The 18,634-nt window shown below is 50.3% G+C and overlaps 1 protein-coding gene and 2 pseudogenes across 1 annotated transcript; 1 reads left to right on the top strand and 2 right to left on the bottom strand.

Annotated features, from left to right (window-relative positions):
• Nucleotides 1-948: 948 nt before the first annotated feature.
• Nucleotides 949-4,364, bottom strand: LOC130253594 (mas-related G-protein coupled receptor member H-like; annotated as a pseudogene).
• Nucleotides 4,365-4,411: 47 nt separating this feature from the next.
• On the top strand, nt 4,412-12,459 carry LOC130253593 (mas-related G-protein coupled receptor member A-like; annotated as a pseudogene).
• An 867-nt stretch (nt 12,460-13,326) lies between these two features.
• On the bottom strand, nt 13,327-16,503 carry LOC130253452 (mas-related G-protein coupled receptor member H-like). The gene is made up of 3 exons (XM_056492032.1): nt 16,417-16,503; nt 15,964-16,051; nt 13,327-14,448 (listed from the first exon to the last, which is right to left on the bottom strand). Exon 3 carries the CDS (start codon nt 14,336-14,338, stop codon nt 13,418-13,420), a length of 921 nt encoding a protein of 306 aa, XP_056348007.1. The 5' UTR covers nt 14,339-14,448; nt 15,964-16,051; nt 16,417-16,503; the 3' UTR covers nt 13,327-13,417.
• Nucleotides 16,504-18,634: the final 2,131 nt, after the last annotated feature.

Raw genomic sequence — 18,634 nt, 5'->3', positions numbered from 1 at the left:
ACTATCCTTCAAACCAGGACAGCTAGTTATAAATATCTTGAAACACTCTTCTAGGTTTCTGTTTGTGGGTTTGTCTCATTAAGTTATTTATTACATAACCTGTCATCTTTTTACTCAGTAAATTGTACTCTTGAGTCTTAATGTCTGTTAAATTGGGTGCTTATTAAGTCATGGAACAGTACCCCTTGAATCCCTAAATTCGAAGGTCCCTTCCAGGTACTGCTCACCACACACACTGTGGTGCAGATGTAAGAAAGAGGTTGAACTCACGTCTCCCAAAGGAGACTGGTAAAGGACTGGTACCACTCCCTGACAAAGGACCAGACTCTGCCGAGTGGGCTGCAATGCTGAATCCCATAATTCTCAAAGTAATTTTTCAGAAAAAGCTGGAGGATGACTGAGAGAATCCTCATTGATTGATAAAGATGTTAAAGGTTGGTATATCTGTTGAAGAGTTTTTAATAACTACTGCTGATGTTTGAAATGGTTGCTGTAATTTTCTGGTTTGAAATTGTTGTTGTAAATTTATGAATATTCTCAAAAGATCAAATTTATTGTGGTTCCTACCATTTCTAAAAATAAAAGACACCACCGTTTCTCTCCTCAACTTAAAGTAATTTCTCCTACTGAGTATTCCCCAAGGGCTACTAAATCAAAGGAAAAAAAACCAAAAACAAATCTGGTGATAAAGTGAAGAGACTCTGCTATCAACCCTGAAGAATTTCCCATCCTGAAGAGGCAAGACCGGGTGAGACCAAGAATGGTTCATACCAGACTCTTGGGAGGGCTGATGTTAGCCCTGCTTGTGAATAACCTTACAAAAGGTAAAGAAACTGCATGTGCCAAGTGTTGTCACCCTCTCTATGATGGGGAAAGTCTCGGGTTGCTGCTAAGGGTCCACACCAACATAAACCTTGGTTGTTTGAATCATTCACAGATAACCACCTGTCAAGAGGATGGGAAGGTTTATTGGATTGCAAAAAAATACAGTTTCATTTAGGCAGCGCTTACTTGGGAATGTCCTGGAGGAGAAACCTGGTTTTGTTTTGAACATAAAGCGAATCAAGGGGAACTAGCAAAACTTAAGGAAATTTTACTTAAAAGAATCAGCAACCACAAATTGATGCGGGCCTGAGCCCAATCAAAAAGAGGGGGAAATACTGTGGGGAATAAATTCCCAGATGTAAGCTTTTCTCTACAAGTTATCCACCCAGTTAACTACAGTTGATGTTTCCGTTGATGTGTGTCCACCCAGTTGACTATAATTGTTGTTTGTGTTGACTATTTGTTGTTAACGTTTTATGTCTTTGTAAATTGTTAATACTCCAAGCTGTTTGTCCCTTCCCCTGTCCCAGTATCCACTCTTGTATCCACGCCCACCTCCACTACCCCCTCCAAAATGGCGTGTGACCGCAAGGGCTCATGAGATACCATTCAGTGATAAAAACCCCTAAAAACAATGAGCCAGTATAACATCTAAGACTAAAAAATGGTACTCTCAGGTGAGGAAGCGAGTGGAGAAGATGAAATCACCAACTGGAGCTTCTTCGCTTTGTCGCCATGACTTCAGCAGCACTCAGTCTGCATGACACCCCTCGACCAAGAGCCTGCAAATGTATTCCTAGGGACTCTTGTGAGGATGGAAGCTCCAGCTCTGTCATCTGGCAAAGGAGAATTCCTCCTCCTTCATGTCATCCAGCGGAAACAACAGTGGTTTGCGTGACCCCTTGGGTTCCCTCCCCAAAGCTGGCCTTTTAGTAAAGAAGGAGCTGGTCTCCTGGCCCGTTCATTTCACCCCTTGCAGCCCTACACCAGAGCTCATCTTCCTCCTTCTCAATCTTGAGAACACTTGTGGCTGTTTTTGTCTAATCTCACCCCTTTCCCAGCAGGAACACCTTCCATTAGGCTGGGTTGCTTCAAACCCCATCCAAGCTGGCCTGGAGCACTTCCAGGGATGGGTCAGCCACAGTTTCTCTGGGAACCTGTGCCAGGCCTCACCACCCACACAGGGAAGAATTTCTTCCCAGTATTCCACTTAACCCGTTCTCTGGCTGATGCCCCTTGTCTTGTCACTTCATGCTTTTGTCCAAAGGGCCTCTGTAGTTCTTGGAGATTTTTGAGGCCCTGGGAGGGGCTCTAAGGTCTCCCTGAAGCCTTCCCTCCTCCAGGATGAACACTGCCAGCTCAGCGACTTCAGAAAAACCACATGGAGGGGTTGATGCCCTGTGGAGCCCATGGTCACCCTGCCCCTGGAAAGGAGTGGCAGTGCCGAGGACTACAGACTCCCCCTCCCCTTTTAGCTGTATCATCTGATCCCCCTGGGGGAGAGGCGAAAGCCAGGGCAGAGGAAGAATTTCTGAAGGCACAAAACCACCAGCAAGGATATCAATAAAACCAGCTTTAATATTAAGCAACCGCAGACCAAAGCACTGTCCCTGTCTGTGTTTCTGTGTGTTCAGGTGCGTGTGACAAAAGGACAGTGAGGATAAGGAGAGAAAGGAAAATGTCTTAAAAAGTTTACAGCACTCAAACCTAACAGTGCTTCAGTTATACCTTAAACTTAGCACACTCAACAGGGGAATAACACTTAACAGCATTTAACATAACTTATGCCTCGTACTTTTTTACAGGCCTGACTCACTCAGATGTCTCAGGTACTAAAACACCTGAGAGAGCAGCATTGCTCCCACATTTGCCATGGCAAATGTACACGTGTGTGCACACAGATAGAGCCAGTGCAGAGTCCCTGTGAGAAATTCCCCTTGGAGGCAGGGAAATGCTCACTGTGGATCCGTTTGCATCTCCTCACTGTGCCAAGGGCTGAGCCTCGAGCAGTGGGGGGATCGGCCCAGGACCGTCGGTGTTCGGGGATCACCCGAGGGCAGCAAACGGGAGAGATCCCGGCTGGGAGAGGCCCCACTCCCAGGGAGGTTCTGGTCAGAGCTGCTGGGGCCCAGGAGAGCTCCAAGGGTCTCCTCTTGGACTGCTCTTTACAGGGCCCCAAGGGATGGGCTTCAGTCACAATCAAGTTTCATCCTGGCCACACTTTGGGCTGGCAACTTTCTGGGAAAGTGTGAGAACAGGGATGTTGTGCCATTCAGGGAAGTGAAATAATTTCCAAGGCTGTCCATAAAACCCAGAAGGTCATTGGATAGCAGCAGTTCCTGGGAGCAGAGGGTGTTTCAGATGAGCTGCAGAGGAGCTGAGCCCAGGGGCTGCTCCTCAAGGCTGATGCCTCAGGAGCATTTCTCAGATCCCAGTGCAGCCTGGAAAGGCGGATGCACCAGCAAAGAGAGGGTGACACTTTAGAGATTTATTCATCAGGTGACTCCAGGAATCATTCACCCACTTTCCCAGGCTCCCTCAGCAGTGCAGCAGGAGGAATGACGAGACTCAGAGCACAGCTTCCCTGGCAGGATCATCAATATCAGCAGGGTTTTCTTCTGGCTCCTCAAAGATCCTCTGGAGGGAGAGCCGGAGGGACTCCATAGAGCAGTGCCTCCAGCAGCTCCCTGCCCATAAGTAGACGAAGGGTTTGATACTGGTGTAGATACAGGTAAGCAGGAAAGCCACGTGGGATGAGAAAATGATATAGCTGAACTCCTGCAGTAATTGCCTGAGGCTGAAGGGCAGGGTGAGGAGCACAATGAGGCAGATAACAATGTCGAGCCTCTTGGTTTGCTGCTGGTGGGAGCCGGCTTTGACCTTAAAGTAGAGGATTGTGCTGGAAACGAGCATGAAAGGAGCACAGAGCAGGAGGTCAAAGGTGTACCTGGAGATGAGAGATACTCGGCACTGCTCAGGTAGCTGGGACATACACAGGGAAATTACTGTGGCAAAGAGAGCGAAGATAATGATGGAGAATGCCCAGAGCAGGGCACACACCACCTTTGAGAGGTGCTGGGGACGGTGGCAGCAGTGCCAGATCGGGCAGTGGATGGACCTGCACCTCTGGATGCTGATGGCTGTCAGCAGGTATATCCACATGATTTAGGACACAAGACACAGCTGGAAAAGAAACCACACGTACTGCAAGGGCATGATGACAGAGCAGAACACGTCCTCCAGCAGGAAAAGCAGACTGGAGGGGACCAGAATGAGGAGGAAGTCGATAACAGTCAGCATGCGGATGTAACGGGTGGTGCTTTCCTGGACACATGGCGGGAGCCGATGAGCCAGAGGACAGCCCCGTTCCCAGCCAGCCCACAGAGGCAGATGAGCAGTGCCACACTGTGTATGGCCACGTTGGTGACATCTGTCTCACAGAGATCGTCTCCTTCAGTGAGTGAGGCAGGAGATGGGGACACGGTGGTCACCTCTATGGATGGACACTGGACAAGCAGTGGGATGTGGCCCCTGGCTGTGGTCAGAGTGAATGAGAGTCATTCCTTGGAGAATCCAGGGATGGACCATGGGGCTCCTGAGCAGGTTCCTGCAGTGGGAAGGATTCAGTGGGGATGAGTGGGATGTGGAGGGGAGAAGGACAGTGGGACTTGTGGATCGAGAGAGGGAGGTGGGCGGGTTGGCGTGTTCGGCAGGAAGTGCAGAAGGGAAACTCAGGGCAGAGGAGCTGGGACCTGGGGAGGGCACTGCGGTCACCAGGAGAATGTGGCAGGAACAGAGCAGCTGCTGGAGGAGAGGAAGGTGGGGGAGGGAGGAAGGAAAACATTCCACTGACCTGTTCAGTGTGGGGCAGCAGCAGGCACAGGGGGTCTGTGCAGATCAGCAGTGCTTCCTGGTACCTCTTGCCCTTTAGGATCAATTTCCTAAATTAGCTCCTCCCAGGTCAGTAACATGAAGAAGGAGAAAGTGTCCAAATCACCAGGAGCTCCCCACTCCCATCCTGCTGGCTCTTTCTATGCCCTGTCCTGGTGTTGCTCCTGCAGACTCAGTGGAGTCACTGGGGAGTCGGAAATTGCATCTTTCTCTATGTCAGAGTTTCACTACCTCTGAGTTACTTATCGTGTTTTTATTTTTTTTTTTTCCAACAGGGGAAATTATGTTTTTCAAAAGGTCCAAATGAATTATATTGCAAATGGCTCCTCATTTCCTCCTGATGGGAAACATTCCTTCCCTGCAGAATTTCCCATTCTCCAACTCCCTTCTCACTCCCCCCAGGTTTCTACCATTCCAGATTTCTCTTTCCTAAAGGGGTCATTTCCCTCCAGCAGCAATGGGTTGCTGGTGGTTCTGGTGGCACTGGAATGCTGGCAGTGCTGGCAGTGCTGGTGAGGCAGCTGTCTGCTTGTCACATACAACTACCATTTTGGGAAGAGCACTGGGATCATTGCTAAAGACTTCCCTGGGCCCAAGGAAGAACAACTGAGCTGCTCCCTGTCCTATAGCCATCCTATCCGACTCCCTGGAGCACATCCCCATCCCCATCCCCATCCTCATCCTCATCCCCACCCCTCTGGCCATTCTCACCCAATCCTATTGCATCCCACAGGTTTCCCAGAGAGCAGCTGCTCCACCACTCCAAGAGTGGTTGGTCAGGTTCTGCTGTCCTCCAGTGGGAAAATTTGGGATTGCTGCCATCCAGATCACCTCCAGCCCCCTTCTGACTGTCTCCTGACCCCTCCGAAAGTGCCTCCAACACTCCAGACTGTCCCGGGGCTCCCTTTTCTCCCCAACAGCCCTGATGCTGCCCTGCTCCACCTGGGAACCTGGCAGTGTCTCTGCTCCTCATGGCTGTAGAGGTCTAGGACCCAGGAGGGAGGAGGAAAGCCCAGCTCCAATGTGCTCTGCAGGAGATCACAGGATGGTAAATGTGGCTGGAGCCAGTGGAGAAACAGATGAAGAGGCCTGCAGTGGTCTGGGGGAAGTTCTGTAGCAAGAAGCAAGAGCAAGTGGCCAAAGGAAAAGTTAAGGGCAGGGTCATATTTAATATCACAGCACTCAGTGAATATGTCCACCTGAGACCCCTCTGGATGATCGTCCAGGGCCATGAAAGGACTTTGAAAAGAAGGTGAATTCATTGAAATATGTCCTAGGAAGGTGAACTTTATGTATTAGATAAGGAGCACACAGTAATGACTGTGTGTGGTTTTAATGGACAAAACCCATTATAAAGTCTCACCACTCGAACAATGAGAGATCCTTCTGTGTGTCCAGCAGAGGTAAAAATTCCTTCTTCCTAATGCGTTCCATTGTGTTAGGAAGTTTATTGTGGCTGGTTTTGGTATCACTCCCAATTCCCATCTCCATTCCCCATCCCATCCCATCCCATCCCATCCCATCCCATCCCATCCCGTCCCGTCCCGTCCCGTCCCGTCCCGTCCCATCCCATCCCATCCCATCCCATCCCATCCCATCCCATCCCATCTCATCCCATCCTCGCTCTCCACCTTGAAGTTATGCCCATCGGGCTCTGCTGCTCTCCAGTCAGGACATTTGGGAGGAACAGCATCCTGACCATTCCAAACATCCTCCAGACCCTTCCAGAACCCTCTGACCCTTCCAGACACCACTGACAATCTCCAGTCCTGCCCCGAGGCTGGCTTTTCCCCTAGGACAGCCCCACTCCTGCCCCTCTCTCCATGGGCAGTGTCTCTGCTTCTCCCAGACATTCATGGTCTTATACCTTAAAACTGGCATTTTAGCAAAGGAATAACACTGAACAACAATTAGCTGAAAAGGTGTTTCATGACTTAGCCCTGCTAAAGGCATGATTTACACACTGCTGGGGCCAGGAGAGCTCCAAGGGTCTCCTTTTGGAATGCTGTTTATAGGGCCCCAAGAGAAGGGTTTCAGTCACAACCCTGTTTCATCCTGGCCACACTTTGGGCTGGCAATGTTCAGTGAAAGTGTGAGAACAGGGATGTTGTGCCATCCAGGGAAGCGAAATAATTTCCAAGGCTGTCCATAGAACCCAGGAGTTTGTTGGAGAGCAGCAGTTCCTGGGAGCAGAGGGTGTTTCTGATGAGCTGCAGAGGAGCTGAGCCCAGGGGCTGCTCCTCAAGGCTGATGCCTCAGGAGCATTTCTCAGATCCCAGTGCAGCCTGGAAAGGGAGAGGGGATGCACCAGCAAAGAGAGGGTGACACTTTAGAGATTTATTCATCAGATGGCTCATTGAATCTCTCAGCCACTGTCCCGGGGTCCCTCAGCAGTGCAGCAGGAGGAATGACGAGACTCAGAGCACAGCTTCCATGGCAGGATCATCGATGCCAGCAGGATTTCCTTCTGGGTCTGCAAAGATCCTCTGGAGAGAGAGCCAGAGGGACTGCACAGAGCAGTGCCTCCAGCAGCTCCTTGCCAAGAAGTAGATGAATGGTTTGATGGTGCTTTTGATGCAGTTGAGAAGAAAAGCTCCTTTGGGGGACAAAATGGTATAGCCAAACTCCTGCAGTAAATTTCTGAGGCTGAAGGGCAGAGTGAGGAGCACAGTGAGGCAGATAACAATGTTGAGCCTCTTGGTTGCTGTTAGTGGGAGCCAGACTTTACCTTGATGAAAAGGATTGTGCTGGATATGAGCATGAAGAGAGCACAGAGGAGGAGGTTGAAGGTGTACATAGAGATGAGAGATGACAGACATCTGGCAGTATTCAGGTAGCTGGGATGAACACAGGAACATTACTGTGGCAAAGAGAGTCAAGACAATGATGGAGAATGCCCAGAGCAGGGCACACACCACCTTCAAGAGGTGCTGGGGATGGTGGCAGCAGTGCCAGACCCAGCAGTGGATGGACCTTCACCTCCGGATGTTGATGGCTGTCAGCAGGTACAGCCCCAGGCTTCAGGACACCAGTGACAGCCAGAAAACCAACCACACATACTGCAAGGGCATGATGGCAGAGCAGGACACTTCCTCCAGCAGGAAAAGCAGACTGGAGGGGACAAGAAGGAGGAGGAAGTCAATAAAAGTCAGGATGAGGATGTAATGGGTGTTGCTGTTCCTACTCAAACAGCAGAAGCCGAGGAGCCAAAGGACAGCCCCGTTCCCAGCCAGCCCAGTGAGGCAGATGAGCAGTGTCACACTGTGCATGGCCACGCTGGTGACATCTATCTCACAGAGATCGTCTTCTTCAGTGGGTGAGGCAGGAGATGGGAACACGGTGGTCACATCCATGCATGTGCAGGCAGTGGGATGTGGTCCCTGGCTGTGGTCAGAGAGGATGAGAGTCAGTGCTCGGAGAATCCAGGGATGGACCATGGGGCTCCTGAGCAGCTCCCTGCAGTGGGAAGGATTCAGTAGGAAGGAGTTATTTGTGCAGGGGAGGACAGCAGGCAAAGGGGGTCTGTCCAGATCAGCAGTGCTTCCTGGTGCCTCTTGTTCCTTTGGTAGCCATGTCCTAAAGTAGATCCTCTCAGGTCAGTAAGATGAAGAAGAAAGTGTCCAGATCACCAGGAGCTCCCATTCGACTGCTTCTCTCTCCCCTCATTGCCCTCTCCTGGTGTTACACCCCCAGACTCAGTGGAGTCATGGTGCAACCAGAAATCGCATCTTTGGCTATTTCAGAGTTTCACTTCCTCAGAGTTATTTATCTTGGCTTTGTTTTTTTTTTGTTTTTTTTTTTTTTTTCAATAGAGGGAGTGACTTTTGCCAAAGTTCCAAAGGAAATATTTCCCATGTGGCTCCTCCCTTCCTCCAGATAAAAAACATTTCTTCCCTGCACAGTGTGCCGTTCTCCAAGTGCCTTCCCTCTCCTGACAGGTTTCTACCATTCCTCATTTCTCCTCCCTGAGCGGTCATTTCCCTCTAGCAGCAGTGGGTTGCTGGTGGTGCTGGTGACACTGGAATGCTGGCAGTGCTAATGAAGCATCTGGCTGCTTGTCAGAAACAACTCCCATTCTGGGAAGAGCTGCAGGATCATTGCCAAAGCCTCCCTCATCTGAAGAAAACACAGCTCAGTCAAGAACTCCCACTTTTGTAATTCTACCACAGGCTCACACAGCCCAAGAGAAATGCAGCAATCAGCTGCTTACAGCCAGGTTATCAGCACTTAGATTCCTCTTGGAAACTGTGTGGTGAAGGTGAAGTACAGCTGAAAATAAGATTTGAACTAGAAATCAATGTGTAGCAGCACATTTGTACTGCAAGATCCTAAGGATCTGCCTGAGGAAAGAGGGAGCAAGTTCAGGCTGTTCAAATGACAAGTTTTTGGGATTGGGGTTGCTTTAAAATGAAAGAGGAAGCTGACATGGAGAGAAATTGCTTTTGCCATAGGTCTTGTGGCTGAGGCTCTGTCCTGTTCCTCATTCCTGGAGAAAGTCAAGAGCAGATCAGAAGCAGAGCCCTGATCCCATCACAGGCTCTGCAATAGTTCCTGTCTGTGAGAGCCCTGGAGAACAGGAGCCAGCAGGGGGAACAGGGGTTGGGCAGGAGCTGGGACAGACCCGGACACTGCTCGGGCTCATCCTGTGGGTTTCACTCCCTTTTCCCAAGTGACCATTGCAGGGAACCTCTGAAGATCCCGACCCAGGGACAGCAGCTGGTGTGTGTGAGGTGATGTGAGTCCACTCTGGTGAAGTTGTTCAGGCTGCAAGTGAAAAAAAGGTAAGACTCCTTTTCAACTCAGTCAGTACCTCCTCCTTGGCTGGAACCTGGTCATCCCCTTTTTTTTTTTAGGGAATACCTGTGTGTAGGATATGAAAAGCTATAAACCTTGTGGGAAAGTTGAGAGAATATTGAAATGCATGTCCTGCTGAAGGAATTTAGCATCTCAGTGATATCAGCTGACACCTGAGAATCCAGGTCAGATCCATCCCAAAGCCATTTGCTCTCTGATATCTGCATGGACAATTCTTTCCTTCTCCAATGGTTTTCCTCCTCCACCTCTGTCCTGTCCACAGCTAGGTAGGAGGTATGTCCCTGGCTTTTGTGCCAGGCACGCCAGACCAGGCTCCCACATCCTACTTGCCATCTCTCCTGCACCTTGCCTGTCTCTGTGCCGCTCCACATGGAAGTTGTGGGAGGGAAAAGATGGGAAAAGCCACATTTGGAGGACAGCAGAGTTTCTATGGTTTCAGGGTTTCTGTGATTTCTACGATTTCTATGGTCTCTGTTTGTCACCCCTGCAGCTGTGTAAGGAGAGGGAGAAGTAGCAGAGGTGTCACAATGAGCGCATTGTCCCCTGCCGTGGAGGGAGCCAGCCCGGTGGGAAGGCATCCAAGGGGAGCTGGCATGAGGAGAATCACTCCAACTGGACCCACTGTGACCACAGCCACTGGAGCACAGTCCCTGTCATGCTGCTGCTGAGCATGTGTGGAATGGTGGGGAACAGGGCTGTGCTCTGGCCCTTCAGATTCCGCAGCCACAGGAACCCCATCACCATCTGTGTGCTCACCCTGGCCATGGCTGACTTCACCTTCCTGCTCTCCATCACCATCACCCTGGGGGTATTTCTGTCCCTGAAAGCTTCTGCCACCAGCTGGGCCCATGACAGAGCAGTGACATCTGGGCTGAATGTCACCATCCTCTTGGCTTTCCCTGCTGGTATCTACTCTCTGACAGCCTTCAGTGCTGTGACAGCTCTGTTTGTCCTCCAGTGTCCTGCTGGCCCAGCTACCACTCCCAGCTCCTTCCCCACTGCTCCTGTGTGCCCTGCTCTGGCTCCTCTCCTTCCTGCTCACTGTCACTCTCTGTTTCCATCCTTCAGTGCTTATGGCCTTGGTCCTGAGCTACCTCTTCTCAGTGCTCACCCTGACCTGTTCTGGTCTCTCCCTGCTGCCCAGGCTCCTGTCCTGCTCATGGAAATAGCCCCCATGGGAGCTCTGTGCCCTGCTCCTGCTGCCTGATGTCTCCTTGCCCGTTTACACCACTCATTTTGGGTACTGGATCTTGTTGAGAGTGTTTGACTTCTCTGTCTTTGCCCTCAGCACCTCCCTCCCGCTCTCCTGTGCCAACAGCAGTGCCCACCCTCTGATTTACTTCCTGGCTGGGAGCTGTGCAGAGGAATTCACCCTCTCTGGTAGTGTTGCCTTCCAGAGGAGTTTTGAGGATGCGCCAGGGTCAGGGAATAGGGACAACACTGTGGAATCATCATCAAGTCGAATCATCATTAAATTGTGTCATCATAAAATAAAATAATAAAATATCCAGAGTTGGAAGGAACCCACAAAGATCATGGAGTTCAGCTCCTGACCCTGGACAGGATATCTCAACAATCTCATCCTTTGCCTGAGAGAAGTCTCCAAAACTCCTTGAGCTCTGTGAGGCTGGTGCTCTGTGCAGCAGGGGAGCTCCTGCCTAGGGTGGATGCTGAATGACATGAGGAATCATCATGGATTGGTTTGGGTTGGAAGGAACCTTAGAGATCATTGCATTCCAACCCTTCTGCCATGAGAAGGGACACCCAGGAAACCTCTTGCTTTGAAGTCTTTGCTTTGAGTCTTTCCTATTCAACAGGTCTGAATTGGAATTGCTTTCTCTGTCTCAGAAATGAGCTTCTATACCCTGTGGAATAATCAAATTGAGTCACCAAGTCTGAGAGCTTTTCCCAGTGGATTTCCATGGTTTGTTTGCTTAGAAACAGCATGCAGGTGGATAAGAGATCTCAGCACAGCAGTGCAGAACAATTCCTGGGCAAATCCTCTCCATCTCCATCAGGTCCTGACACATGGGAAGACCCTGTGGAGGCTTCACACTAAGTTTTGATCCACAGGCTTGTGTGCAGGTGTTTGGGATAGCCCCTGGAAGGCTTTCCCCAAAATGCACACTCAGTTTGGGGTAGTGGGCTGTCATGCGAGTTGGAGAAGGATGGTCTTTAAGGATCGTTCCAACCCAAACCATTCTAGAATTCCGTGGAAAACAGGAAGCTCAGGTAGGGAGTGGCCCGGGCCACCCTGGAGACAAGGAAGGTGCTTGAAAGTAGAAAAGTGCATTGGAGAATCATGATCCTTCTGCACTTGTCTTGGGAGGGACTCCCTGGCAGAGTTCCTCCTTTCGCAAGATGTGCCGAGAAAAGTTTCTACATTCCATTGGACAGGAAAACCGGAGTGAGGAAGTAAAAATCCATCTTAGATGTCAAAGTCTACCTCTTCTGTCAATTATTAACAAGTCTGTTAATAAATGCTTGCGGGATGTTTGCTCTGATGTGTTTCTTGTGTCCCCAAACCTGACTCAGCACCAACGGCTTTCACTTTCCCTTACCTTCCCAGAAGCAGTAGTACCATGATTTCCCCTGGATTTAAGGCAGTGGGAAAAGGAGAGACAACTCCCCCCTGGATAGGAGATACCTGCTGCCCAGGTCTCTCCCAGGAGCAATGAGGAGATCTTGGCAGTGTCAACATCATCCCAACCAGTGCAGGCACGTGCCTTAGGAAGAGCTGTGGTATGAGACAGGTACCTGCCCTCCTCTCAGACAAGCCAGAACCTTTAGAATGGGATAAAATAAGGAAATGAGCCATTTTGGAAACTGTTCACCAGGGACAAGCTCTGCAGACAAGCCTGAATGTGGTTTATTCAATAAATTCTGAGTTCAGAGTTATCACATTAAAAATAAACAAAAGAAAAAAAATAAAGTCAAATTTAATGTAGGGGTAAGAACAAAATGATAAAGATCAGTACAAGATGGATTTTGACTGGAGCTGTTGTGCAGAGTCTCTGTTCAGTTTCTCATGAGGGTGGCAAGATTCAGGATGGAGGTGGTCAAGGGCTTCCCTGGACACTGATGATGGGGAATCAGAGAATGGCCCCATTCTGCAGAACAGCAGCATAACCCCCTAATTTATGTCCAATTAAAACATCTGGTGATGTGAATTTGCATGTTGAAAGCTCTTTTTTGTCACAGGCACAAGGGTTCAGTGGAGGTCACTTTTTACCTGGCACTTTACTCAGAAGGATTTAACTCTTTAATAAAAGAATATGACAGATTCCCACTGAAAGTACAAGGGAATGTTCCTGTCCCTGCCCAGCTCTGCAGCCCTACCTCGTGTCTCTTCCAATCAGCTGGGAATGCAGGGCCAGATCTGCTGGACAGAAGGGGAAGGAGGCTCTGTGTGATCCCAACCCCTCTCCTGCCATCCAGAGGCACCAGCCCCACAGGGATTTGGGAAATCACTGCCACTCTGTGCTGGGTGTGTCCCTGGGCCTTAACGTGACACATTCTTTGCAGGCAAGAGATCTTCCAAAAGACCATGAAACTCATCTGGGTATCCAAAGGATATGGAGTTCATTCCCTGGGGCCCAGCCAATGAGGGTCATTCCATGGGGAATAGAGCTGGGGAACAGCACTGAGCCCAGCTGCACTGCCTGGAGCCATGTGGGCAAGGAAGGAAGGGGAAAGCCATGCTCCAATGTGCTCTATGGCAAAACATCCCTCCCACATTGCCCCTGGCAATGCCCCTGCTCCCTTCTCCTGCAGGAGTTCACCAGCACAGGGAGGGTGATGCTGTGGATATTTATTTATTTATCAGGTGACTCAAGGTAACCTGTGTCAAGGTCCTTCAGCAGGGCAGTGGAAGGGATCCACAGACTTAGATCACTGTGTCTGTGTTGGCATCATCACTGCAGGCTGTTTTTTCTTTCTTTTCCTCAAAGACTCTCTGGAGGGAGATCCGGAGGGATCCCGTGGAGCAGGGACTCCAGCACCTCCCTGCCAGGAAGTAGATGAAGGGTTTGATGCTGCTGTAGGTGCAGGTGAGCAGGAAAAAGATCTCGGAGGACACAGGGAAATATCCGAGCTGCTGCAGGAAATTGCAGAAGAAGAGGAGGAGAGTGATGACCACAACGATGGAGGCAACAATGTGTCGCCTCTTGGGTTTCTGCTTCTTGGAGCCTCGCTTGGACTTGATGATGTCGATTGTGCGGGAAATGACCGTGGGGGCAACAAAGAGGAGCAGGATGACTGTGAACATGGAGATGAGAGCTGCCCTGCACTGCCCCTGCTCGTGGGACGGGCACAGGGAAGTCACCGTGGGAATGACAGTGAAGAGAGCAAAGAAGGCCCAGAACTGGACACTGTCCACCACCAACAACAGGCGCTCGGGAAGATTTCTGCGGCAGCAGAGCTGGAGGAGATTGGACATGGCAAACACATTGCTGCTGAACATTACTCGGAAAAGCCCCCAGAAGTAGGAGACCACTGACAGCTGAAAAAGGAACCTCAAGTAAATCAAAGGCACAATAGTAGAGCAGGACATGTCCTCCACCAGGAAAAGGAGGGGCGAGGGGACGGTGAAGAGAAGAAAGAGGAAGTCCATGACAGCCAGGTGAAACATGGCAAATGTACGGCTTTCCATGCTGTAGAGCCAGAGGACAGCCCCATTCCCAGCAAGACCACAGAGGCAAATGAGCAGTGTCACACTGTGTATGGCCACGTTGGTGGCATCTGTCTCACAGAGATTGTCTCCTTCAGTGGGTGAGGCAGGAGATGGGGACACAGTGGTCACCTCCATGGATGGACACTGGGCAGGCAGTGAGATGTGGTCGCTGGCTGTGGTCAGAGTGGATGGGAGTCAGTGGTTGGAGAATCCAGGAACGGATGACACAGCTCCTGAGCAGCTCCCTGCAGTGGGAAGGATTCCATGGACAGGAGTGAGATGCGCAGGGAAGAAGGGCAGTGGAAATTCAGGAGTGAGAGAGAGGGAGATGGGAGGGCTGGGATGTTCTGTAGGGTATATGGAAGGGAAGTACAGGGCACAGAGGGGTGCTGGGGAGGGCACTGTGATCACCAGGAGAGGGTGGCAGGAACAGAGCAGCTGCTGGAGGAGAGGAAGTTGGGGGAGAGAGGAAGGAAAACATTCCACTGACCTGTTCACTGTGGGGCAGCAGCAGGCAAAGGGGGTCTGTGCAGATCAGCGGAGCTTCCTGGTAGTTCTTGCTTTTTGGGATCCATGTCCAAAAGCAGCTTCTCCCAGATCAGTAACAAGAAGAAGGAGAAAGCGCCCAGATCACCACGAGCTCTCCATTCCCATCCCTCTGGCTCTCTCTGTGACCTGTTCTGCTGTTGTTTCCCCAAGACTCTGTGGAGTCACAGGAGAGTTGGATATTGCATCTTCGTCTACGTCAGAGTTTCACTTCCTCAGAGTTGTGTATCTAGGGTTTTTCTGCTACAGAGGAAGTGACTTTTGTGAAAAGCTACAAGTGAAATATGTGGGAAATGGCACCCCATTTCCTCCTGATGAGAAATATTCCCTCCCTGCAGAATGTCTTATTCTGCAACTGCATTCTCTCTCCCAAAAGTTTTCTAACATTGCTTGTTTCTCTTCTTTGAGGGGTCATTGTCCCTCCAGCAGCAGAGAGATGCTGGTGGTGCTGGTGGCACTGCAATGCTGGCAGTTCTGGCAGTGCTGGTGCGGCAGCATGGAGCTTCTCAGAAGTAATGCCCAATCCGGGAAGTGCTCCCTGATCATTGCCAAAACTTCCCCAGAATGTACAGGAAGCACAACTGGACTGCTCCCTATCCTATCCTATCCTATCCTATCCTATCCTATCCTATCCTATCCTATCCTATCCTATCCTATCCTATCCTATCCTATCCTATCCTATCCTATCCTATCCTATCCTATCCTATCCTATCCTATCCTATCCTATCCTCATCCTCATCCTCATCCTCATCCTCATTCTCATCCTATCCCCATGTCCTGCCCATCCTAGCCCATCCCACAGGTCTCACAGATGGCAGTCACTCCCCCACTCTGACCATGCCCCTCCAGGCTCTTCTTTCCTCTGGGTTTGCCAGCATCCAGACCCCTTCCACACATTCTGACCTTCTCCTGACCCCTCCACCCTCCACTGCTCTGACACCCCAGAACCCACCCAGGGCTGCTTGTTTTCCCCTGACAGCCCCACTGCTCCCAGCTCCACCTGGGACCCCAGCAGTGTCTCTGCTCCTCCTGGCCATAGGGTGCTAGGACCCTGGAGGGAGGAGGAAAGCCCAGCTCCAATGTGCTCTCAGGATGATAAATGTGGATGGAGCCACTGCAGAAACACATAGGGAGGCCAACAGGGGTTTCTGTAACAAATTCTGCTACAAGAAGCAAGAGCACATGGCCAAAGGAAAAGTTCAAGGCAGGGTCACCTTTAATATCACAGCACTCAGTGAGTACGACCACCAGAGACCCCTCTGAATGATCCTCCAGGATCATAGTAGTACGTCCAGTAGGAGTCTGGAACATGAAAATAAACTCTAGGAAAATCATGCTTACATGTTATATAAGAACTTTTTATCATCTGTGTGTGGTTATAATGGATAAAACCCCTGTGTGTAAAGTCTCACCACACACAGATCAAGGAGAGATCCTTCTGTATGTCCTATCCCGGTAAAGAATTCCTGCTTCCAAATGCTCCCCATTGTGTTAGAAACATTTTTTCAGCCAATTTCAATGTCAGGATACAGATGGGAAGCACAGGGCATGGGGCACAGGGAGGACCTGGGGAGGGCACTGTGGTCACCAGGAGAGGGTGGCAGGAACAGAGCAGCTGCTGGAGGAGAGGGAGGTGGGAGAGGGAGGAAGGAAAACATTCCACTGACCTGTTCAGTGTGGGGCAGCAGCAGGCAAAGGGGGTCTGTGCAGATCAGCGGAGCTTCCTGGTAGCTCTTGCTCCTTTGGGATCCATGTCCTAAAGCAGCTCCTCCCAGGTCAGTAACATGGAGAAGGAGCTCCCCATTCCCATCCTTCTGGGTGTCTCCGTGCCCTTTTCCACTGCTGTTGCTTTTTCTGAAAGCTGCTGGAGTCACAGGGCCATCAGAAGGGGTTTCACAACTTTGGATCCATCAGAATTTCACAGTCTCGCGGTTACTGATCTTCATTTTTTTTACCCTACAAAGCAAGTGGTCTCTTCCTTTGTTGTGAGAAACGCCTCTGCACTTCTAAAATTTCAAAAAGTTTATTAAACTACAACAAGGGACAAAAAAAGGTAAAAGGAACACCTCTGGGTGCTCACCCACAGACAGAGGCACAGCCACAGGCACACTGCCCACACCAGGAACATGCCTTATATACTCTTGCGAAGCCAACCCCCTGGTAAGCCAAGCCCCACATTCAAACATATTCCACTCCTCTGACACAGCTCCTCCTTCATCCTGCCTTCCTGGAGCTTGTGCAGCCCTTGTGGCTTCAGCTCCACACCATGGTCAGAGATGAGTATTACAGCATTCAACATGAACACAGCACTCACATTAGAGAAACTCCACATCTGAACAGAGCTTCTTTTAACGTGATAACACACATAATATTCATTCAACATTTGTGAGAGCCAATCACCATACTACCTTACTACTTACTACTTTAACATCTGTGAATGGCTCCTCATTTCTACCTAACTGGAAACACTTCTTTCCAGAAGAGTGTCCCATTCTCCAATTTCCTTCCCTGACCTGACAGGCTTCAATGATTCCTTATTTCTCTTCCCTGAGGGGTCATTGCCCCTCCAGCAGCAGAGGGATGCTGGTGGTGCTGGTAGCACTTGTGGTGTTTGCAGCACTGTTGAAGCATCTGACTGCTTGTGAGAAACAACTCCCATTCTGGGAAGAGCTCCAGAATCATTGCCAAAACCTCCTCTGGGCTCATGGAGCACCCCTGGGCCATGGACTCCCATTTCTATCATTCCAATGCAGACTTGCACTGCCCAAGAGGAGGACAGCAATCAGCTGCTTGCAGCCCAGTTATCAGCACTTAGAGCCCACCCTAATTACTGCCAATCCCCTTGCTGATGCAATGAAAGCTATTGGAGACCAGAGTGCTGTGAACTCCCTTCCAGCCCTTCACCAGAGCTCCTGCTCCTCCTCAGTCCAGGGAACATTTGTGGTATTATATACCTGATCCCATACTGTCCTATTGCCATCAGTGACACCTCCTATTATGCCAGGTTGCTCCAAACCCTATCCAACCTGGCCTTGTCACTTTCAGGGATGGGGCAGCCACAGCCTCTCTGGGCAGCCTGTGCCAGTGCCTCAGCACTCTCAAAGGAAAGGATTTCTTCCTAATATGCAGTCTAAAACCATCCTGTCTCAGGGGGAAGCCATTCCAGCTTGTCCTATCACTCCATGTCCTTGTCCAAAGTCCCTCTCCAACTCTCCAGAAGCCCCTTTAGCTCATGGATCATGAAATGTGGGCACTTGAAATGATTGGCCTGGTGAGGGGATGTGAGATTCCACAGCTCGGGACACAGATGCGGTGTCAGCAGGGAAGAGAAGTGACAGTTCTGGTGTCAGGGCCACCACATGTGCCAGTTTCCAGCAGGAGCATCCCAGATCCCTGAGGTATGTAAGGTTGGGTAGGAATCATGTCACCTCAGCTTTCCAGGAATTCCTTGGAATTCACTGTAGGCTGCTGTCTCACTGACAAGGCAGTGTAGAAGATGACTCAGATGAAACCTGCAACTTCATAAGGGTTGTAGCCAAGAGAGCTGCTCTTGGGGTTTTGTTTTCTTTTCTTTCGTCTTCGCTGGGGATTTTTCCTGTGGATATGCTAAGAAGCACTGATGGCTAAGACCTCTTAGAGGCAGTGGGGAGAAATGTGTTATTTTCTTGGGACTTTCTCTCTTGGGGTGGGATGGGGGGGAACACCACGATATTAGAAGCAGGAAAAGGAGGGTGGGGGCCAGTTTCTCACTGTTGCTCACTCTTGGCTTTGGAGGAGAAAGGTCCCAGCTGCTATCACCACCACCCAAATGCCAGGATCTGCCTCTTCTTCTGCTACTTGACTCTGCACCACTGCCCTCGTTGAGATGCTCTCCTGCTTCAGATT

The sequence above is a fragment of the Oenanthe melanoleuca genome, chromosome 5 (genome assembly GCF_029582105.1).
Source record: "Oenanthe melanoleuca isolate GR-GAL-2019-014 chromosome 5, OMel1.0, whole genome shotgun sequence".
NCBI classification, from domain to species: domain Eukaryota; kingdom Metazoa; phylum Chordata; class Aves; order Passeriformes; family Muscicapidae; genus Oenanthe; species Oenanthe melanoleuca.
Note: the sequence above shows the minus strand (reverse complement) of the source record. Positions and strands in the feature narration are given on the sequence as shown.